Raw genomic sequence first — 24,368 nt, forward strand, 5'->3', positions numbered from 1 at the left:
TTCCAGGACGAACAGTAATTTCACCTCGCAAAACACAGGAGTTGCTAGACTACTGCTGCCACGATCAGTTTGTGTTACCGTGTAACATCAGTGAATTATTTTCTCCCTGCAGTAGAATCTCCTGGATTGACTTTCTTTCTACTAGAAAGAAAATAGTTCCTGCATGAAAGTGTTCACAACAAGGTCTGTGGATTATTTTGAGTAACCAGGTCATGATTTTTGGAAAGAGACACTGGCTTTGAATTTTTCAAATGCACTTTTTTTCTTTGAGCACCACAAGCCGAGTGCCTTTAAGTCCTATTATATCGGAGAAAAGACAGACATTTCTACAGCTGCTATCTCAAAAACTCTGCAACTTCCACCAAAAGAATCTAGATGAATAAGTAGCACTACAGGCCAGGGGGAAACTGTCACTTTTAAAAGGGTTCAACCCCTCCACAAAAAAAAAGGATATCAGTGTAAGTGTTTGCTATATTTAGCACATTTTTTATCACTTTACTTTGCTGTTAGACAACTTTTTCTGACAGGAAACCACCATTGTATAAGCCAAATGTTGCTCTATCGTTCTCAACCAAACTCAAGTGGAAAAAAACAGTCATTTTACCTCACAGAACAATGGCTGATACACCACTGCCTCAGTCACTTAGTGTGTAATTGTGTGACTTTGGTCTTTTGATTCACCAAAGTCACACATTAACACAAACACACTAACTAAGTGGGGCAGCGGTGGACCACCGGCTCATCATCTGCAAGGTAAAATTACTGATTTACTGAATGGAGTTTGGTTAAGCAATAGAGAGTGCTATTTGGTTTATACAACAGTGGTTTCCTATACGAAGAGGGTGTCTGACGACGAGGTTAAGTGGTGAAAATATTCTAAATATAGCATACACCTAAACTGATGTAGATTTTTGGGGGGCTGGCCTTTTTTAGGGTGCTAAAACATATTTTTCTGCTGACCTTGTCCACAGAAGTACATTGTTTAGCTTCCATGTGGATGCTCCTCTCTGCTTTTCCAAACTAGGGGCGTGATGACCACCATCTACTGCAGTTAATGCACTGACTATTGATAAATACCTCATACAACCCTTGTTCAAATAATCCGAACTACCCCTTTAATCACAAACTCCAGTGGCACATGAGACAATGCTGCCATTTTTGTTTGTCTCATTTGTATCTTTGATTTCATGGCGTAATTTTTTTTATCTTTTTGTTGTTTTTCTTTGTTTTGAAAATGGAAATACATTGTTTCCGGAAGAACGCGGCTCAGGTACAGATTGAGGGTGCAGCGGTAAATCTCTCTCGGTGCCGCTGCCTTTCATCGCGAGCCAGTTTCGTCATGCACCATCGTGCTCGGTGCAGCTGTTTATAACGTATGACACAAGCAATATGATTAGCTGAGAAGAGAATAATTCATCACAGCCCCCGTCCTATTTATACCCCACTCCACCTGATGTAAATGAAAATAAAAATAGTCAGCATGGATGCGCCTGCCTCTATATGACTAACAACTGTAAACGTGTTTAGATATGCCCTAATTGTCTATATGACGCAGTGATTTTTTTTAGGTCACTGCATGAACAAAAAACAAAAGCACAGTGTTTAATTTGTTTTTCCTATATTTGATCATCTACTTAGCACGTGGAGAGGATATAAGAGTAAAAGTGTAGAAGATAAAGAGAGTTGAATCTGTAGAGGAGAAAATAGAAAGCTGGAGCGTTCAGGCTCCCCAGAGAAAACTTGTCTGTTTGTTTTAAGCTTCCATTTGGCACCTGACAGCACACAATTAAATTATCTGGGACGAATAGGTTGACCTGCGCACATGGCAATCATGAGTTAAGGATTAGATTAGCGTTATAGACCTTTGCTGTTGCACAGCTGTTTGAAGACCACAAAAGCAGTGTGTCTGCAGTATGTACATACAGTATCTGCAGGGCGGAGATCTTGTCTTTGAGCACTTCCTGGGCTTTGTTGAAGTCCGACAGCATGTTCTGCGTCTCTCTGCTGTGGGCGGCGCTCAGTTCGGTGAGCTCCCTCTCGTGCCTCTTCGTCAACTCTTGTTCATGAGCCCTGAGGAGAGAGGAGAACGGCCAGTTGAGTTTCTCAGAGAAGACTGAAGCTGCTGATTTATACCAGCCGTGGATGATGCTAGCTCATGATTGGCTGGCAGGTGTTAAAATCACTTAAAGCTGGGGCAGACGGTTTATATGGCATCACTGAGCAGAAATTTCTAGTTCAGGTGGTCTGAGAGGAAACCAGACTTCTGCATCTCATCTTGGAGGTGTTTTCAGACTTTAGAAAATCTAACACATGACAGGAGACTTTAAATCACAGGTCAGGAAGATAGTTGACTGTTGAGTCTCAATCCCCGGCCGTCAATGGAAACGAGACTCAACAATCAACTATCTTTCTCCAGAATCGCTCACTGCACCTTCAACGGGACACCTCAAACATGACTGTGATAAAACAGGCCTTCCCACAAGTTAAACTGGCTATAAACAGCTTCATCTACAAAAAATGATTGACAACTTGAAGAAAGCTTCTTTTAATAAGTGGTCCTAGGATGAAAGCGATAATAGACTCTGAAAATCAGCAGCTTTGCGTTGGTGGAATGAGTATTCAGATCCTTTATTTACCTAAAAATAGCAAGAAATTCAATAATGTAAAAACACTCAATTATAAGTGATTCATCCCTTAAAAATCTAGCAAAAGTACAGGAGTATTATCAGGCTAAACTGACTTAACATTAAAAGTAAAACTACTGATTAAGCAGCTGAAGTACTCTTTTCAGTGTTGTATTATTGTACATTATATTACTGGATCATTATTACTGATGCATTAACAGTCACATAGCATTTAAAGGACCAGAATTTAGGATTAAGAGGGATCTAGTGGTGAGGTTGCAGATTGCAACAAATTGAATACCACTCGCCTCACTCTCCTGGTGGCAATGAAACTCATGGAAAACACAAAAGGCTAAAGTTTCTAGAACCAGTATTTGGTTTGGTTACAGCAGATATATGGTGGTTCAACATGGCGTCCTCCATGGAAGAGGACCAGTGTCACCTGTAGATATAAAGGACTCATTCTAAGATATCAAAAACAACAACAATTTATATTTTCAGTTGATTATACACAAATAGAAACACATTTCTGAATATTATATTCAATTTCTACCATATTCTGCCAAGGAATGTCCTTTTACACCAGACCTTTAATGTTGTAGCTGGTAAAGGTGTCTAATTTTGAATAGTTATTTACTGTTATATGCATCCTGTTAAATATGCTCACCTAAATTTATTCCATCTATTTTGTATAAAAGGACACTTTGTCAGATAGATTATTTTGATGAGCATGATTGTTGTGTGTCACATTTTTGATTAATTTTCACATCACATGTGGCAAAAAACAAACAAAAACCCTTCCCATTAATGAAACAATAAGATTGACATCACTATTCAAGTGTTTGGACAGAGTGAGCCAAGTTCAAATCCACTGTCCAAAACATCTTGCTGGCTCGGGAGTGAGACAAATGTTCTTTATTTTTCTTTAGATGGGTGACATTTTCTTTTAAGACTTAATCAGAACCTGCAGACTCTCCCTCTCTGTCCGTCTCTCCCAGGAGAGGCGAACATAATGGATTGTTCCAGGGGGGAAACAGTGGTGAGATTAGAAAAGGGAGACAGAAGCACTGAACGAATTCCTCAAACCTAATTGCATGAAAACATACTTTGAATGTAATTATGATAGAAGTTGGACTTTGGAGTTTGTGCAAAACAACAAACACAATAAAACAATATGTGTAACAGAGAAACTAATTACATGTGACGAGATAATTAGGATACCAAAAAAAGGCAATTTTAAAAAAGTAATTAGTTTACAGATATATTTAGGCCTAGTAAAAATGGATATTATTATCAGGATTGCGATTTTAAAATACATTTCAAAATAAAGTACACAGTAGTACAATATACTACCAATTACAATGCACATACAACAACACTTAATGAGTCACATAACACCACTCTGTCTCTATGAAACCAACTAATCTTTCACTGAATTCATTAACATAACCTCTAGTGAAAAAATACTTCTTGTTAGCTACAAAGACCAACAGCGAATGTTAACTTTACAAACCAACAGCTAATGTTAGCTACACAAATGCTAGCAACATAGAACAACTCTTAATATTAGCTGCACAGAACAACTGCTACCATTAGCTACACAGTCTAAATTGCTAATGTTAGCCACGTGGAAATTCAGTTAACTAGCTCATTCATTCATTGTCTGTAACTGCTTATCCTTATCCAGCTGGCATTGGGTGAGAGGCGGGGTACACCCTGGACAAGTCGCCAGTTCATCACAGGGCTGACACAGACAGACAGACGACCATTCAGGCTCACATTCACACCTATGGGCAATTTAGAGTTGCAAACTAGCCAAAGTAATGCATGTTTTTGGACCGTGGGAAGACACCAGAGTACCTACAGAGAACCCACGTGGACACGAGGAGAACATGCAAACTCCACACCGCCATGCCGCCCCCAGTTAGCAAGCTAACCCTAACCTTTCAATACCACTACTACTGAAAATCATTTTGGGCTTGCAGGTGGTGATGCTGGTTTGTGTGTGAATAAGTTCCAGTCAACATGAAGTTTGTGTGAATAGCAAAACGCTACTTTGCGAAGTACATTTAAATGTGCAGAATTAAAGCTTTTAATCTAACAAAGAAAATAAATATAATGACAAACAATAAATAAAACTACAATGAACATAAAACTTTATATTAGGCTGAGAAATTTTACCATTTGGTATTCCAGAAATAATGGAAAGATATTAAGTTACATTACTTTAAAACTGTGGTTAGGTAAGTGACTATTTTTTAGCAGGTTAGGAGGTAATTAGTATTAAAATAAATTTTTAAATTAACCCTCCCAACCCTGCTAAATTGCCAAATATGACACATATGTACAACACATGCGAAGAAAGTGTGTCATAAACTCTACTTCTTATGAAATATGTTCAGTTTCTAAATTTAGAATGTTCTACGGAAAGGAAGGGAGCTAAAGAAAGAGGAGGAGGACGGAAAACGGGAATAAAAGATGATGATAATGAAATGAGGAGGAGAAAGAGGCCGATGAAAGGGATGTGAGGGAGGAAAGGAGGATGGAGGAGAAACACGGATGTCTGTCTGCCTGCCTGCCTCTCACTCTGACTGGGCCAACTCTCCCTGAGGGGCGCACATCTTATCTCTCTCTGCTTCCTCTTTATTTATTTATCAGCCTATTTTTATCCCTGTGACCAGGATTCAGACGGGGCGTTACGTAACAGAAGGAGAAATGTGCTGCGCATGGGCCTGACAGCCAGCAGAGAGAGTGAGTGAGAGGGAGGACGTGGATACATGAAGGCTAGCGGCGCGTGAATTAACGCTAGAGAACAAAGCATCATGGGAGCAGTCATCAAACAAACACGCATGCAGAGAAACCGTCAAACGCTCTCACATGAATCCATAGCAACAGATTGATGCTAATGAGTAGCTGGACCACATTAGCCACACAGCACTTTAAAAAATTCATAGCATGCCGCAGGGAACAACATGATTATAGATTCCATTTTCTTTTACCCTAAATAACCTTCACATCTCCTAATCAATGGGCGGCTGACACCGGCCAACAGAGACAGAGGAGAAGGGTGAGGAGGGGGGAGACGAAAACAGAGAGACTGATTTGCCTCGTTTGGTCTTCTCTCGCTTTCATCTCGGCGTGTTTTCCTCAGGACTGGAGCAGGAGCGGGATTGCACAAACTATCGTCATCCGAATATAATAAGAGAAGTTGAATTCAGCAACGTGCGGCCACCAGCTGAAACGGTTGTGTGGGGGCATCGAGTGGGTGTGTGTGTCTTTGGAAAACTGGATACGGATGTCAAAACTATCCTGAGATAATGTCCTATTAATGCTCTCACTGCCTGCTGCAATTTACAAAATTGTCAGCGTCAGAATTTCCTTTTAGATTAATATGTTGTTTTTGAGATGGGATTGGAAAATGTGTGTGTAGGGGGACATAAAGTCACTAACAGACCATTATGGAAGGCATTCAACTGGAAATTAAGAAAGAGGGATATTAATACTCCTTTAATTGTATCAAAACACAACAAGAGCAGAAAAACATGCTGGAGGAACTCTAAATAAACTGGAGATCATGCACACATATTTTGGGATTGAAGCCATACTGACTGGAATCATACAGAAATATTTCTAATTTTGGATATTTGTTTAACATTATGCCAACCGTACTAAATCATAGAAGCAATACCTGATGAAGCTATGGACAAGAGAAATGCCTGTTTGCTGCAGATCCTTTTTATTTCTTATTTTTAAGTTAAGACAGACTCCTGTAATTTCCTACCTTGGATTACCAATGTGATTAAAATTAGCATAAGTTATTTTTCAAGGTATCTTTATTTAATTTTATTTCATTTTTGTTTGTTTGCCGAGTTGTGAATAGCTCTTTTTTTTTCTCTTATTATTTCCTGACGAAGCAGCTGTGTAGAACTCAACAGTGCAAGGATAAAGTCAAAATAAACATTTTTGCAGTGATGTCTTGGCCTACACATCCCACACATATTCTACAGACTTGAGAAATCATCTTTGTTTGGTACAGATCCCTGCAAAAATCACACCATAATGTTTATATTTTGTTTTTCAAAGAAAATGAGAATACTGATGGAAGATGGCAAATAATCGTAGTCTGATATTTTTTCCAAAATCGTTCAGCCCTACTGTACATTTAAGACAGAGCTGAAGCCTGGAGGTGATTAGCTTAGCTTAGCACAAAGACTGTAAATGGGGGGAAACAGCTAGCATAGCTCTGACAAAAGATCAACATTATGTCTACTAACACCTCCCCTGTAAATGATCACAATGTATCTAATTTGTGTCATCCATGCACAAATGACAATGTATAAAACAACAGCTGTTTGTGAAGAAATAACCAATGTAACAATTGTAACAGACATTAAGGAACTCCAGTTCTTTGTGTTATTGTTATTGTTACTGTAATGCTCATAACAGTTCAAAATTATGTGGGGGAACGCAAATGTGTTCTTTATCAACAGAAAATTCACGATAAACAATGTTGCACTAGCCCTTTTATTTGACTTGTAAGTGAACTAAGGCTACTGATCAGACAGAAAATAGAATAAAACACCACCGTGTGGAGTGCTGATTGATGAAAATGGAGGCCAAGAAAATGAAAAAAGCAGGACCTCAAGGACCACCGCTCTGAATTCATGAGAAAAATATTCTGTAGTTTGGTTGCCAGGTTACAGTGTATTAAGATAAACTGCAGAGTGAACACAATGGGGTCTGTGCTTCCTGGGCTTTGGTTGTGGATGATGTGCATGTGTGTGAGACGAGGATCCAACTGTGTAACCATGAATATTTCAGATACTGATTCAAAATCTGACAAACAGAGAAGAGACGACACTTTCAGATCTTTTATCAGAGATGGATAAAAGGATACTGTCAGTTTGGCAGTTTTGGCTTTTTAATTTTTATTTTATATTATTTTCTAATAAACATGATGGCAATGCTTTCAATTGCAGTAAATGTAAAGGGATAGTTTGGATTATTTAATGTAGGGCTGTATGAGGTACTTATTCATAGTTAATGTATTACCTGCAGTAGATGCTGTTTGGTAAACCAGTTAGGAAAAACAGAGAGGGGCAGCAGCACGGACACTAAGCCATTTACTGTGAACAGGGTCAGGAACAAAAGGTATTTCAGCCACTTAAATAAGGTCGACCTAAAATAAATCGATATCGGTTTGAGTGTACACTATATTTAAAGTATTTTCGCTACTTAACTTTGCCGTCAGACAGCCCTCTCTGACGGGAAACCCCTGTTATACAAGCCAAACATCACTCTCTCCATATCAACCAAACTCCATAGGAGAAATCAGTAATTTAACCTCTCAGAACACTGGAGCTGCTGGTCTACTGCTGCCGCAATTGGTTAGTTTGTTTGCGTTATTGTGTGACTTCAGTGTTTTAAAACAATAGTTTGCATTCACCAAAGTTGCACAGTAACACAAACAAAGAAACGGATCCAGGCAGCGGTGGACCACAGCTCCTCTGCTCTGTGAGGTAAACTCACTGATTCCGCCTATGGAGTTTGGTTGGTTTGCAGAGAACGATATTTGGATTATATAACAGCAGTTTTCTGTCAGAAAAGGCTGTCTGACCGCAAAGTAAAGCAGTGAAAATATGCTACGTATAGGGTACACTTAAAATGATAATGATTTTTTCAGAAGGCCTTTATTTTAAGTGGCTACAATATGTTTTGCTGCTGACACTGTCCACAGCTGTTCACTGCTTAACTTCCTGGCTGGTGCTCCTCTCTGCTTCTCCAAACTGGGGGTGTGTCAACCACCATCTACTGTAGCTAATACACTAAAATGGATAATCCAATGGATAATCCAACAATCCAAACTACCCCTTTAACCAAAAGACATATAAACCAAAATGAGTGTAATCCTATCTATAGTCTGTTTTAAATGGTCAAGCGGGCAGACACAGACTATAGGTTTTCCATGAAGGAAACCACTTCACAGTATGAACAGCTTAGATAACTGAATCAGGAAGTCTTTGAACAAGTTTGAAGGCCAGTAACAGTCTGTAAAATTCTGCTCTGTTTTGCCCCTGTCAAGTGTTATTGGACAAAATCAGATCAATAGAGCTCCCAGGGAGCATCAAACCCTCTCTGCTGGCTATAAAGTGAAGTTTGAACCAAGGTTTTCATTTCGGTATTCTGTTGTTTTGTGCTTCAGTTCTGCTCCGAGCGCTGAGTCATACCTGATCTGCTGATTGGCCTCGCTGCGGATCTTGAGCACCTCCTTGCCCTTGAGCTCCAGCTCTTTAGTCAGAGTGCTGATATTCTCGTTGAGCGTGTGGATCTGGTGGTCGAGCTGAGCGATGTGGTTCTTCCTCCTGGAGACTTCCTCTTGCAGCTCAGTGATCCGGCCCAACAGCTCACGCTCCTGGGAGAGAAGAGAGAAAAAAACCCCAAAAGAATCAGCATTGTTCATTCTCATAGTTTAAAAAGTTTGAGGGCTCACTAATGATGTCAGGTTTTTAATTACAGTCTCCCTCTAACTTCATTAACTGACTTCAGGTACAAACCTCTATCAGATTTTCAAGAACAAAGCAATTCACTTTTTTCACTTTTGTGCAGAGCAATTATTAGTTTTAAACAGTCTGACAGGGAGAAACCATATGTTTGGCAAACTTAATGTAAAACATGAGTATAACATTTTCATATTAGTTTAAATGTTTGCCTATAATAACTAAAACTGCATTTTATCTGGTCTTATATCAATAAACAGCCACTTTCAATCATTGTGTTTTACCTGTGTACCTGTGTTAAATGAGCTGTCAAGCAATATTCTGATATTTTGTAGGAAAACAAACATGTTACACAAATATTTAAGCATTCTGGTTATTTAGCAGAATTTTTAAACCCTTTTAATGAGATGAAACAACCACAATACAGATGAGACAATGGATAATGAACACAGCACGTAAAGAAAATTGATTTGATTATTATATAAAGCAATCTGTCTTTGTGACATTACACACACCATGTCCATTGTACTGTAGTTACCAGACAAGCTTTTTAAAATAGGTTTGGTTTCTTGTGTTTGATTTTATCGGTTAATTTTAACCATTGTATTAAAAGAACAGTCCACCCCAAAATCAAAAATACATAATTTTCCTCTGGCCTGTAGTACTATCTATCCATCTGGATTTTTTTTGGTGTGAGTTGCAGAGTTTTGGAGAGATCAGCTGTAGAGATGTCCGCCTTATCTTCAGTATAATGGCGCTAGATAGCACTTGGCTTACGATGCTCACAGCACAAAAAATATATTTGAAAAATTAAAAAAAACAGTATCTCTTTTCAAAAATCATGACCTAGTTACTAAAGATCATCCACTGACCTTGTTGTGAGCAGTTTCATGTAGGAACTACTGAAAGAAAGTAGAAGAAAAGAAGAACCCTACCTCAAATAACCCAAACTATCCTTTTAAAGCCGACGTTCTTGGGGAATAGTGTTTAAACGTTTCTATTCAGGGATCCACCGTTTCTTATCGACAGCACAAAGTGACTCATTCATTGTGGATTAATAATCTCATTAATAATGGGCTCAAAGTTCCACACTGGCTGTTAAATGCTGGTAGACCGACTATGAATGTTAATGAACTGACAATGAGTGGTAATATTCATTATCATTCACTGTCCATCAGTATATTGTAATCATAAATACCCATGTGTAGATGAGGTCACTCTTGCTGTTAACATGAATGAGCTGTATGGTTCTGATATGAATTACAATATGTGTTGCTCTTGACTTTACTTCAGGGCCATTTTAGGAAATGCTTGCATCGCACAAAAATGCACATACTATGACATTACTTAGGCCTTTAATTTGTAAGAGGACAGGTTCAAATCTGTTTTGTTTAAAAAGGTTTTGCAGTGTTGGTGACTAATGCAAAGCAGCCTGCTAAACTTTACCCTGTAAAACAAACGAGTACAACTGAAGAGGATTCAATTCACTCTCATCTGAGTCACAAATGAGTAAGCACATGATTTATCAAAATTCTCAAAATCACTGAACGCCGTCCATGTAGCGAATGACCAGCTATCCAAATTACTCATGACCCCCTTCCAGAGCAACAAAAACAAAACAAACAAAAGATCTGACTTACATCAGTCGTGATTTGGAAGTGAGAAGATGAACGTGTGATTTTGTCCACGGGATGGGAGTGAACAATTTGTAAGTTCAGTTAAACGCTTGCCTGAAGACGCACAATCTGCCTGACTTTACAATTAGTCCAGAATAAGGATGTCGCTTAAATAATCTTTCAATCATTATAGTAATCCTTGAGATTTCACTCCTGGTTCTTTAGGAAGTATTTAAGTTTTTGCTGTTAGCAGGGTTTCATCTCACATTGTTTAGTTCAGGAGCTAAAGCTCTGCAGTCCTCACACCTTTTCACACTCACTCACAGGACTGTGACATGAATAACTTCACGGCCACTTATTAGTCCATTTGCATGAGCCGAATGAGTCGTTTTGTCATCTTTGCATGGCAAAGACCCTGAATAATCATTTTTTGCGTGTGCTTTTCACAGTTATTTGTGCACATGTGCTAAATGACTGTCTGAGTTTTCTGTTGATTTAAGAAAAAAAATTACAAACCCAACATTCATACCACTTCCATATTACTGTAACTGAGCTTGTGCTGAAAACAAAAATATGAAACACACTGCAATCACTGTTTTATTCTTATAAATCTTAGAGCATAACATAATCACCACAGTGGGGCTCAAAGGGTTAATTGAGTGAGTACAGTTAAGAGACTTTGGTTCCTTCTCAGCCAAAACTTTTTGCTCCCACTGTCTGCTTTACAAAACCTTTCTTGACATTATTTAAATGAAACCATATTATAGGATTTAAAAATGTCAAAAAAAAGCTTTTCATCTTGTTTTATCTTTTCATTCGCTGGCCGTCAACGAGGAAAACTACCAAGTTCAGTGTTAAAATCCACCTCATGATGGGAAGCAGAGTGGGTCTTGTTTGCCAAATTGATCATTATGATTAGAGATTTTAAATGAAGAGGCGAGAAAAGGCGAAGATGTGATCTGAGGACTCCCAGTCGAGGGCCACTCAACTCCATCAGAATTAGATTAAATATTGTCGAGTTATTGTCCACTAATGATTCGCCACTCAGCAGAAATCTCATTCCACTCGGCTCTATAACAATTTGTGCCAAGGGCTACGTTCATATATCCAAAAGCCATAATCTTGTGTAATCACCTCATGGTCGCAAGCTCCCATCTCACTATCTGTCTCTATCTGAGTCTCCCTCAACACTTAATTTGATGTCATTGGCTGATTTTCTGCTGTCAATAAAGCTAGCAGCACAATTAAGCACAATGGGAACAGGGCAGATTAATCTTTAATGACTCATTTACTCATTTCAATCTCTGTCTCGACGAACTCCTGGCTTCAATCTGAAGAGAGAGGAGACACAAAAGCGAAAGAAAAAAACAAGCAAACAAGAGGGGGATAAAAAAAATATGGCAGAATAAAAGAAAGGAACAAAGAAATGAGAAGACGATAAACAAAAATTGGTTCCTTTCAGCACATTCAGGATGATGTGATGGGTATGTCACGCATGAGGACAAGGTCTAATCTTATCAAATTAAAGCAGATATATGTGTTCGACAGACCAGCGGTGAGATAAAGCTGCTGCTGTTGACTGCGGGCTGGTTTTGGAGCTTTATTTCTTTCTCTCACGCTGTGTCTGTCACTCTGTCATCACTCTCTATTCTCTGTTTCACCCTCCACTCCAAACAACCCAGTCAAATAAACACACATCACTGTAAAGGAGAATATGTGCACCATTTTTTTTTTCGCTCTTTTGCCACCAGTCCCTCTCCATTCTCATTTTCCAGTCTTTGAAATATAAATAACTTATTCAAATATTTATCAAGCGACTCGGCTGAATTAGGGTGCGATTTCCTGATCTACTGAAAATGGAAAAAAAAAATATATATTAAAGCTGCAGAGCGGGACTTTTGCATATAAATGAAAGTCCATTAAATTGAAGCCCTTGCCAAATGAGCTCACACAACGCTGATTAAGCCTATCGCCACCAGATAAATCTCTCTGTATTTCACAACATATCAGAGTTTTTAAATCTTGGTTTGCCAGAACCGAATGCTGGAGCAACCGCAGCGACAGAGCAGGCTACGGCGACTAGGAGCATGGTGGAGTCGATGGTACAAAAACCTAAGAAGCGTGCTAGGAAAGTTGCTGATGCTTCAGATAAAAAAGAAACTCGGTGTCTAGAGGAACGATTACAGTCAAACACAGATAACCATTACTGCGGCTTTTCCTCACTGGAGAACGCTGAAAGAAGAAAAGGGACTCAGGGCAGATATAGATGTTGCACAGGTGGGTATTTGTAAAATATTTGGAGTAGGCGATGTAGCCACTACATTTATTCTACCCAAACAACGTTGAAACTTCTCCGTACAACATGAGCTTTGTAGTCCATCCTCTGTTAACGTTGCATTAAGCTAGCTTACTAGCTAATGTCGGTCATAATGTCAAAACCCGCACGTGAGCTTCATCCCAGCGCCCTGCCAGCACTTTTGTGACAAAAAGACTAAAGACCCTAAAGACGTGCAAAACAGTGCTGCACCATCAGTATCAGCTCATTGATGTAAATCCCATTAAAACATATTCTTCCTGATACTGACAGGATTCTGTTGTCACTTCTTTCTCCATGTTTTTAGTTGCTTCGCTGCTACGTTTCAACCATTGATCTATTTTCTCGATTTTCATCTGTTGCTCAATACTGAAACTGTCTTCCTGCACACAGTGAACGTGAATCCATTTCTTGCTTCCTTCTTCTGTGAGGTTTTACAGCAGTTCATGTGGTTTAATCAAACTTGCATTTACATTTTTATTACATTTATTATCATATAATTATGTTAGAAATTATGCATGACTGATATTTTTAGAATTTCACATGCCCTCTGCAGTACTCCAAAGAACCTCTAGGTGTACTGCTACACCCATTTGAGAAACACTGGTCTAAATGACGATTCACAGGCCTTTACAGCCTGTCAACAGTCAACAGATCTTCTGCCACACTGAATAATCCTCTAACTTGAACCTGATCCAATTTAAAGGCCCTGATTTCAACCTTGAGAGAAATGTTTCAGAGGTTTTAAGTTACTGGAATTAAGTTAAATATGTCAGCCACTCCATTAACAAACAATTGCATTATAAAGTCTGTTTCATGCCAATCACAAATGTACATCTAATGGCAAGAGAACAAAGAGAGGAACAGACTGAGACACAAGAGTCAAAAGATAAAATGACAGCACTTCTAAGATATTTTACTTGTATTGATAAAAATAATAATTTCAAGTTCATAGTGGAAACTTAAGGCAAACACAAGAAAGAAGCACTTTGTCACAAACACTAAAAACAACATAAAAAATAGAACAATATCATAGAAATATAACAGAGTAGATACTGGGTGTCAGACGATGCTGATGACGCGATAATTGATCAGACAGCTCTAGTTAGATCAAACATGTGACTGTGAGTATCTCCAGGGAGACGGATGACAATGAGCGCACACAGAGACACACACGCACACAACCCCGTACTTCATCAGCCTCTTCCTCCCCGTCTGTTAAGTAATTGGAGGTATAAAAACATTATTTAACACAGCGTGGCGACTGTCTGCTGCTGAGCTCGTACACTCTGATGACTCAAGTCAGGAAGTTTCATTTGATGTGCCATTAGTGCTCCGGCGTAGTAAACAAGAAATTAATGTAAACACAAACTCAATGTTTCCGTCTCTGAAATCAAACATTGTACTGTACATGCAGCATTTTATCATTTAAAGGGATAGTTTGGATTATCTGAAATTGGGTTGTGTGAAGTTCTTATTTGTAGTGAGTATGTCTGGATCAGTTTGGAGCACCAACAAGTTAGCTAAGCAACGTGCTGCTGTGGACAGGATCAGCAGCAAAATGTATTTTAGCCACTTAAACAAAGGCAAGTCTAAAAAAAAATCAATATTAGTTTAAGTGAATGCTATATTTGTAATATTTTCGCAGCTTTGCCTTGCCGTTTCTGACAGGAAACCAAATATCCCCTTCTGTCACTCTATAACCAAACTCCATTGGCAAAATCACTAATTTTACCTCGTAGAACACAGGACTTGCTGCCACAGTTTATACATTTGGTTTGTGTTATTGTGCAACTTCTGTGAACCTGAACTAACCTTTTAAAACACCAAAATCACACAATAACACAAACAGACTAACCGACCAAGGCAGGAGTAAACCTGCGACTGCGAGGTAAAATTGATGATTTTGCCAGTGGAGTTTGGTTGAGACAGACAGAGAGCAACATTTGATTGACATAATGGCGATTTCACAATGGAAAAGGTGTCTAATATTCTAAATATATCATACATTTAAAGTGATATTGTGTAGCTGAAATGTGTTTGGCTGCTGATGCTGTCTGCAGCAGTCCATTGCTTACCTTCTTACACCAGTCCTCCTGGTGCTTCTCCAAACTGGGGGTGTGCCGGCTGCAATCTACTGTAGGTAATACACTGCCTAACCATAACTACCTCATACAACCCCATGTCAAATAACCCAAACTATCCCTTTAATAAATCATTCAATAAAAAATACGACCATCTGGTTTCAGATGCTATAGTTTACAAGTTTAACTTTATCACCCCAACAGGAGATTCACTTGCTGGGTTACAGCTTGTGCCATGAAATCTGCTGGATTATTTCTAAGCACAAAAGGGAGATAATAACAGATGGTAAAAGGACAGAAAGGATAAAGTCGCTGTCAAATTCAGATGGCCGAACGGTGACCTGTCTGCCTCAGACACATTACAAAACTGTCATCTTCCCAATTCAAATCCTCTGTTGCATCTCAGCCTTCACATTTTATGTCTGAATCGCTGCTGTAAACCTATCAAATGAAGTTAAAAAAAGCCAAAAAGTAAGAGGGAAAAGTATTTATTCAGGAACATTTTACCAGAAGGAGCAGTGTCTGAGCTGAGTTTTTAAATTAGTTGATCTGTGTATGATAGGATTTGAGATGTGCTTGCATGAGGAAAAGAAAGTTTTTCAGAAGGCAGCACTAGAAATAAAAGCTCATTTAGTTTAAAAATAAAAGAGTCCACCTATTGCATTTGTGTTATATAACAGATTTCCATTCTGCTATCTGTCAGACAGTTCATTAATCCAGTCTTCAATACACAGTAAAATGTATGAACTAAATAACAACAAACGTCTGATCACATGTTCTTGGGACAAAATGAAAGCCAGTAGCTCAAAGTGAATCTACTCGGGGGTCCACATAAAAGAAGCTTGTGTGCTGCAGATGTGACTGAAATCTGAGCTCAGTCTGCACTGTATTTGCTGCAGCTGCATGACTGACAGGTAGTTCAGACTGTAACAGTCTACCATTAGCCATTATTGACTCGCTATTGCCGTGGCAACTAAAGATGAGAGGGACTGATGGTGACGTGTGAGGGGTATTAAAGACAACCAGCTGTGTTTCTCTGCAAGAACATCTGTATCACAAGGTGATGAGAGTGGAGCCCGTGGTGTTTGATGTAATTAGTTAGATTTACTGGAGATGTTGAGAGGGTAGCCTGCCGGCTGGTGCGTGTGTGTGTCTCTGTGTGTGTGTGTGTGTGTGTGTGTGTGTGTGTGTGTGTGTGTGTGTGTGTGTGTGTGTGAGAGAGAGCCTGCGGCAGGTGTTATGTGAAGCACTCCAGCTACATCTCTCACAAAGCCTCCATCCTCATGGAGTTTCTGTTTGACAGCTGACACAGGTAAACATTACAAATAAATCTAAATTATTTTTCTGTGCGCAGAGTGAAAAATGTTGTCTTCAAATTAGAGGCTGGCTTTTTTTTTTTCGGGAATGTCGTGTCTCATGAGATTCCTGCAAAATTCCTGCTGGACGGGAGACAATGTCACAATTCATCATGTGACTGTGATGGGACAGGAAGTAAAGTCAGTGGAAGCAGGCAACACAGGAATTGTAATAAGAATAGGTCAATTTTTTATATTTAAAGTTTTAATATGTAGTTCTAATATGAATTATCACTATTTCCTTAATTTAACGGTAGTCATTCTGTTGTCTTTTTTATCTTTTTTAGTTTAGGAATGTACTGGAAGTTATTCTTCCAGGATTGGACTGTCCACTCCTCTGTGACCCTCTCCTTCAAATAATTGTTTTGTCGAACAGTCAAACAGCCAAAAACATCGCATTTTCCATATTCGATTACTAAAACTACTTGTTGATTTATTGGCTGTTGATCAACTAAACAAAAAACAAAAAATCAATAATCACTTTAGCACCACGTCTGGCTAACTGTGAAACTTTAAAGTTCTAATCCTGAAGATTTTCATAAAATCAGGACCTGCTTTTGATATTATTTGTAGACAGCATTTCTTCAGAATGTAGCACTATATAGTCATTTTAACTGTTAGTGGCAGGGTCCGCCAGTCCCGTACTGGATTCAAACTGCCTTCACACAGGAAACAATGCAGAATTGAATCTAGCTAAATTTCATCTCACCGATATCAGCCTCACCAGATACTGATCACTCTCTCTCACACAGTGTCAGACCTGCATTAACAGAAACCAAACATTTCCTTCTGCCGCTACTTCAAATTAAAAGCACTCAACTGGTGAAACATGAGGTGGCTTTTATTGTGAAGCAGTCACTGGAATCACAATAGATTTGCCACCTTGGTTTGCGCTGCTTCATCAATAATGTCTTCATAAAAGAGGACATTCTGGTCATTTAAGCTGTTTTTTTGACATAAGGAACAGTTTTGAATATTGCAGAAAGCGCTGGAACAAGACAGAGCAGTTTTTTTTGGGAACAGCGAGCTGTTAGATGAAGCGCTGCAGGCGACAGACAACTTTACTGTGTCCTGCTGCTGTGTGGAAAACTACTTTTCTCTGTACACAGTATGAAATCAGACCATGTTAACGGATTCACTGATTGCTCCTCTGTTGTATTTCTGACAAAGCACCTGCTTATCAAGTGTCTGCCGCCCCAAGAGGACCTATCAAATTAAAGCTGCTATAACCATGTGTCACCAAATCAACCTGGACTGAAATCTTATAAATTAGCCTGCTAAACAGCGTTCTTATCAGTAAATCCTGAGCATGTATTGAACCTCTGTCTGTGTCAGCTTCCTTGGAGACTGTGAAAGAATGTGTTTAATAATGTTTAAGTCCTGACAGCCTATTCAGAGGTGTCCACACGTTGTGGACTTTATTTATTCTAATAACAGTCTTTACTTTGGCCATGGAAGAAAAGAAAACATACTGTTTTCTGTTTGGGAGGATTCAAACCTGACTAGAAAGTCATTCATCCCAGGAATTTGGTTTTAATGCAGTGGCCAAGTGATGATGGTGGTGATCAGCGCACAGACGGCCACTAAATTTGAATTCTGGGTATTATAATCAACTCTAAAGATGTGTGATTTTGTGTGTACACCTGTCAAGTTTTGATTTACGTTCATTAAAGCTACTACAAGGAGTTTTTAACTGACCTGTATGAGTTAACAAGACCATCCGTGAGAAGATTGGCTATTTCTATATAACAATTCTTAATTCCTGCCGCAAATGAGCGATATCACATTTTGTCCCTCAGGGTCTCCAAAATAGGAATGCACGGGTACCACCTCTTTTCACACCAGTACTCAGTACTTATTTATTATTGTACACATGCAAATTAAACATTTGCATGTGTAGAATTTAAGTTGTCTTATGGAGCTAATTAGTTCTTACCTGCTGTTGTTAAGGAGGGAGAGGTGTGGGTGTTTACCCTGCTGTGAACCCGAGAGTTGTTTATTGACGTTTTGGTGAAGATAAACAGGAGAATAAAGAGAGTTTACATACAGAAGCTGCAGCTTGCTTATTTTTCCACAGCCAGCAGAACTGGAAAACACTAACAACCAAGGAAAGAGGGTTACAAACCGGTGGCAGCCGCGTCACTCCCAGTTCACAGGTGCACTTTGTGAGTTTGTTTCAGTTTTACACGGACTGTTAGACAATTTAACGGACTGTGGCCAAAGAGGGACGGAGGACAAGCCTTTTTCTCCCCGGCCGTTTAAGTTGGACAAAACTTTACGGCACCTCGCTGCAGTCATTAGTGGATGATGTTGAGGACAACGAGTCTCTCGCTGATAATGACGATGCAGTGAAGAAAAGACGGTGAGCATTAGCAAACTCTCTGAACTCTGCGTCACGTTGGTCCTTCAAATGTTTTAGCAAACTACTTTAGTTGAAGCAGCTACTTTTCGTGACGTGGTATCAGGTGTGGTGTATCAGAGTACAAGTATGAGTACATGAGGACAGTATTGTATACCTGATGCTGGTATTGGACTCCACAATCAACACAAAATGAAAATTACTTGTAGTAGGGACTTACTGAACAGCGGCTGCAGTCTACAGGAGTACTCTTGCTTCAGTTTTACATGGACTGTTAAACAGTATTTTGTGACAGTTGCCAAAGAGGGACGTGGACCAAAGCTTTTTCCCTGGCAGTTCTGTTGTTGTACAGGACTTTACAGCATGTGGCTGCAGTCATTAGTGGATGACGTTACGGACAACAGAGGGTAAGCATCAGCAAAGTCCCTGAACTCTGCGTCGTGTTGGTTCTTTCGATGTTTTATCAGACTGCTTGTGTTGGGCGGCATCTTTTTGTGATGTGGTATCGAAGCAGTTTCTTGAGTGTAAGTATATGAGCTCAGTATCGGACTGACACCAGGAGCTAGTATCAGTTCAGTGCCAATCCCTACTCAACACAATTTTAAAGTTCCTTGTAGTAACTTTAAGGGGACAGCTCACCCCAAAATCAAAAATACGTATGTGTACTTTGGCCTGTAGTGTTATTTATCCATCTATATTTTTTAGTGCAACTTGCAGAGTTTTTCCAAAAATCATGACCCAGTTGAAGGCACCAGTAGAAAATGACTACTTTCTTTCTGCAGTAGAATCTACTGGAACTACTTTAGAATATACAGAAACTACCTTTTTCTATTAATAATAAAGTAGTTCCTACATGAATAATTTTGAGTCAGAAGGTCATGATTTTTTGGAAAGAGACACTGGTTTTGAATGTTTCAAATGTATTTTTTGGTGCTTCGAACACCACAAGCCAGCTGTCATTTAGTCCCATTATAGGGAGACATCTCTACGGTCGATATCTGCAAAACTCTGCAACTCACACCAAAACAATCTAGATGGAGAAACAGCAATACAGGCCAGGCTACAGTCCTACCTGTGTCCGGTTGTTCTCCAGCGTTTTCTCCAGCTCTGCCTTGGCAGCAGTTGACTCCTGTTGGTGGGTTTGTCTCAGGTGTTCGATGGCCGACGCGTGGATGTGGTTCAACTCCGATCGCAGAGAGGCTGATGGGAAAAACGTGAAAGAAAGAAAAATGACACGAGAGGTCATATTTCTTTTGAACAGAACGTACCACACATGAGGAAACAAAGCTTATTTGCACATTTCAGATTCAGGGATTTTATAGCTTGTTGAAAAAGCTCCCTCAAACCTTCAGTCTGCTTGTGAAAAAGTGCTCATTATATGCAAAGGCATTTTTATTACAAAATAAATAAATGAGGTCCTTTTATTTCGCACATAAAGCACAGAGTGCTCCGGCTGCTGTTACCCAAGTGGCCTTTAATCCTCACTCCAATGAACACCTTTCATTGCAAACAGTCTAATGGTTTGAAGAAGCACTGAGAGGGAACACACACTGCTATTAGCTTTCAATTTGAATATAAGACCAATTTAAAATAGCGGAATAAAGGAATACAGCTGTGACAGCTGAGAGTGGCCGATACAACATTTTTCAAATTACAAAAGTATAGAATATTAAAAAAAAACACATAATGTTCACAGAGACTCCCATTCGCACACAAGGAAAAGACGAAGGAAAGTAAGAGGGGGAGAGAAATAATGAGGGGGAAAAAAAGGTAATAAAAGGATGTCAGGATGTGGGAAGTGAGAGATAGATGGAAGCAGCTCTCCGATGTCAAGACCATGACATGAAGGTTAATGGAAGACCATTTTTCACAGTACAGTAATGGTGTGTTAGCACTAAAAACTGGCCAAGAATGAGATTTTACTGCATTTTCCAGTTGCGCTGGTCTGCTGATGTTCTGCTTGTATTTCACAAACTGTTGCAGACTGCACCCTTATTTCATTTTATTTTAATTTTTTCAAGATGGAAGCACTGACAGTGCAATCCATGACAGAGGACCTGTAGTTTAGTTTTGCCTCTAAAGCCACAAAAATCAAAGAATATCCATATGTCTTGTATTTGATCCATTGTTACCTCACGTGGCCCTGATATAAAATATATGATTCTACAATTCTGTGGATTTCTTTGGTTCTTTGGCTATTATATATTATCTTTGAAAGGAAAAGCAAATGATGGAAACATCACCATAAGCTTTACGATGAATTTGTTACATAAAGCCGCATAATACTGAGAAAAACAAACATTTTTACTACTAAGTATTTTCTTTCAGTACAATGTCCAGTTTCCACAGTAAAATCAACACACTGTTAGGCATTCAGGCACCTAAGTTTGAACCTTAATCAACATTTGCACCAAAGCTAAACTAGTTTGGAACCTGAAAAGGGCAGGCAAAACATAGCCCAGGGTGTGTCATATTCTACAGGTTGCTGTGCGTTGTGCTGCGCCCTCTGTTGATCCTTGTTTACAGTAGTTCCGCTCAAAACTGGTGGAAACATGGGCTGGTTCATGGGATAGCACCACGGTTCCAAGGACCTGCAGTAATAACTAATGGGGATCATTTTGAAAAAGAATACACCGCTTCAAGAACCAGAGCTTAAAGAGCCCTATTAGGCCTTTTCCCACCAGCATGGAACTGGTTCCATGGCTCCAAAAGTAAACTGGTGCAGAAGCTGAAAAAATAGCAGGTTTTCCTCCGTCGATAATGGATCAGTGATTACAATGGTTCTGCTCAAAAGTGGCAGGAACGCAAGCTGGTACGCTAGATAGCACAAACGTTCCAAAAATCTTAAACAGAACCAGAGCTTATTTAATATTGGGCCTAACCCCTACATCTGTGCATCTCTGAGTGATTTTGTTGAAACAGAAACTGTGCCAAAGAGTCATGGGAGGGTGAATCTGCATAATGCACGTACCCACATACACACACACACACACACACACGCACACGCACACGCACACACACGCACACACACACACACACACACACACACACACACACACACACACACACGCTGTAAAGACTTTACCCAGCATGGCTTTGCCCTCGTCCTCCAGTTCAAAGCGGAGTGTTTGCAGCTCTTGTTCTGACTGCTGTTTGAGCGTCTCGATGCTCTGACGGTGAGCCTCTCTGAGAGACTGCAGCTCTGCATGGTGATGATGGCGGAGACGCTCCTCCAACTCCTGATGGAGAGATGAGAGGGAGAGCAAAGGGACAATAAGAGGCGGGGTAACAAGGGAGGGTAAGAGAGGGCAACGGAGAGGGCAGGAAAATATGGAGAAAGTGGAAAATATGGAGCGGGAGGGACGGGGGGGAGGGCGTGTGAGGGAATCGAAAAGTAGGGTAGAGAAAAAGAGAGAAAGAGGATGATTTGTTGATGAAAAGTTTAAGATGTAGGAGGAGATGATGGAGTGGGAGAGAAAAGTACGAGGGAGGAGAGATATAAAAATGAAAATGGAAAAGTGAGGCAGGGAGTGATAGGGAAGTATTTTGGCAACAGTTAAAATCCTCGAAAAATGCTGAAGGAGAAACTGGCCAATCATCACACACGCCGACTTAAACTGCACTAAAACATCAGCCAAGGAGAGAAGCAAATTCAGAAAATATCTACTGTACAGTTGTGTCAAAATACATTGTAAAATACAGACATTTATCCCTCATATTTAAAGCTGATGTTCTTTAAATCGTTTGCCAACAGTTTCAATGGATTCTTGTGCAGAACAGCCTTGACTGTGACCGAATTCAATCAGAAGTCACTCTACTGTAGAGTTTATAGGAATAAAAGAAGGTAAAGCCACCTGCACTGTGAAAATGGATTGTAATATTGACAATTCTCACAGGAGAGCTCGTCTCTTATGACAGTCTTAAAACACAGTCATTCAAATTTCCTTAAACGGTTTGCTGACTGTACCAACGGCCTTGACTGAAACTGTGCTTCTCTGGAAAGGAAACTCAATCATCTTGAATCTGATTAAATTACGTTTTTTTTTCTTTTCTAGTACTGATACTTAGTTCACTAACGCAGTTAAAGCTGGGATATTCGACTCTGGGGAAAGATAGTTGATTGTTTAGTTGTACATTTCCAGTATTTTGGGCTGGAGGCTCGTTCCTGCTTCTGATTGGTTGCCATTAGGAGCGCTAGGGGGATTTATTTATTTATTTTTACAAATTATCTGTCTTGTGTGCTGCTGTCAGGATAAAGTGACCGTTTCAACAAATATGACAAAAAGTTATCTGAACCTTTAATGACGACTGTAGAAAAATAACAAAGTATTTTTGTTTTTTTATATCATGGTTTAGGATTTTTGTTAATAATTTCCTATTTTATTTTGTAGTTGCTTTCCCTGTTTTTCTGGTTTTATTTCCTGTTTTTGTCTTTTTTCCCTTCTTACTAATCACACATTGTTTTTACCTTCTTACCAGTTTGTCTTCATCCTTTGTCATCAGTGTGTTTTCTTTTTCTTTTGTGTCTAATTTGATAATTTGATAAGACTACAGGGGCTGGATTAGCAAGAATACATGATAATCAGGTGTATTATGGACAGGCATCAATCAGCTTATCTCTCTGTGCTCACTCCGCACCATTATTCACTAAAAATTGTTTCTAGTAAAATAAAAAAGATGTTTCTAGGATTTTCTTTGCATTTTTTTTTAAATCAGGTGATTAATTAAATTGTGTTTATTTAGTTTGTCTACATTACTGGCTCCATTACAAAAATTTAACAAACAACTTCAGCAGAATGACATTAGAATATTAGCAAAGAAAACTGACAAGCACTTATATACACAATATTAGCATCAGGCATTAGCACTGCTGACTGGAGGGCTGCCACAACACACACACACACACACATACACACACACACACACACACACACACACACACATACAGACACACAAACGCTGAGTATAGACCTACTAGCATTACTGCTGGCAGTCGTACGTTTACCCTGGCAGAAAAAAGCTGTTGTTGATGCGAGAGGATCCACATTTTTGTGTTTGTGTGTTTGTATCAGTGGGTTTAAATTAAATATGCTGCTTTCAACTTGATCTGTGACTCAACAGACGTTTGTCAGCCAAGTGTCCGCCACCAACAACTCATGTTTCTGTTTCTACTATTTTTACTGCAAAAGTGATGACAATTTAATAATTTATCACAGTGATCACATCTCACTTAAAGACACAGTACAGTAACTTTACTAACTTGCACCCGAGAGACCAAAACATAATTATGTCTTTCAAACTGACAAAAGCTTACTTGTCTCCTTGTCTCCATACATATCTTGTGATGTTATCATAACTCTAAAGTTAGTTGTTTTCATTATTTTGCAGTGAAAAGTTTAAGTAAAGTTTCTCCTCAGGGCATCTTATACCTCTATTCCACTATAATTCAGAAGGAAGCACTTTTTACTTCACTACATTTATTTGACAGCTGTAGTTACTTTACAAATTTTGAGGTTTGG

At 39.3% G+C, this 24,368-nt stretch overlaps 1 protein-coding gene across 2 annotated transcripts in view; it reads right to left on the reverse strand.

Annotated features, from left to right (window-relative positions):
- Window positions 1-24,368, reverse strand: part of fam184ab (family with sequence similarity 184 member Ab) — a 210,165-nt gene that overhangs the window by 33,873 nt on the left and 151,924 nt on the right. For both annotated transcript variants that reach the window (XM_084737868.1, XM_084737867.1), the window contains exons 15-18: window positions 21,935-22,088; window positions 19,922-20,049; window positions 8,852-9,036; window positions 1,924-2,070 (exon numbers count right to left, since the gene is read on the reverse strand). In XM_084737868.1, the coding sequence (XP_084593994.1) occupies window positions 1,924-2,070; window positions 8,852-9,036; window positions 19,922-20,049; window positions 21,935-22,088 (614 nt within the window). The remainder of the gene's footprint in view (window positions 1-1,923; window positions 2,071-8,851; window positions 9,037-19,921; window positions 20,050-21,934; window positions 22,089-24,368) is intronic.

Source organism: Lutjanus erythropterus, chromosome 15 (assembly GCF_056507025.1).
Source record: "Lutjanus erythropterus isolate fLutEry1 chromosome 15, fLutEry1.hap2, whole genome shotgun sequence".
NCBI lineage: Eukaryota > Metazoa > Chordata > Actinopteri > Lutjaniformes > Lutjanidae > Lutjanus > Lutjanus erythropterus.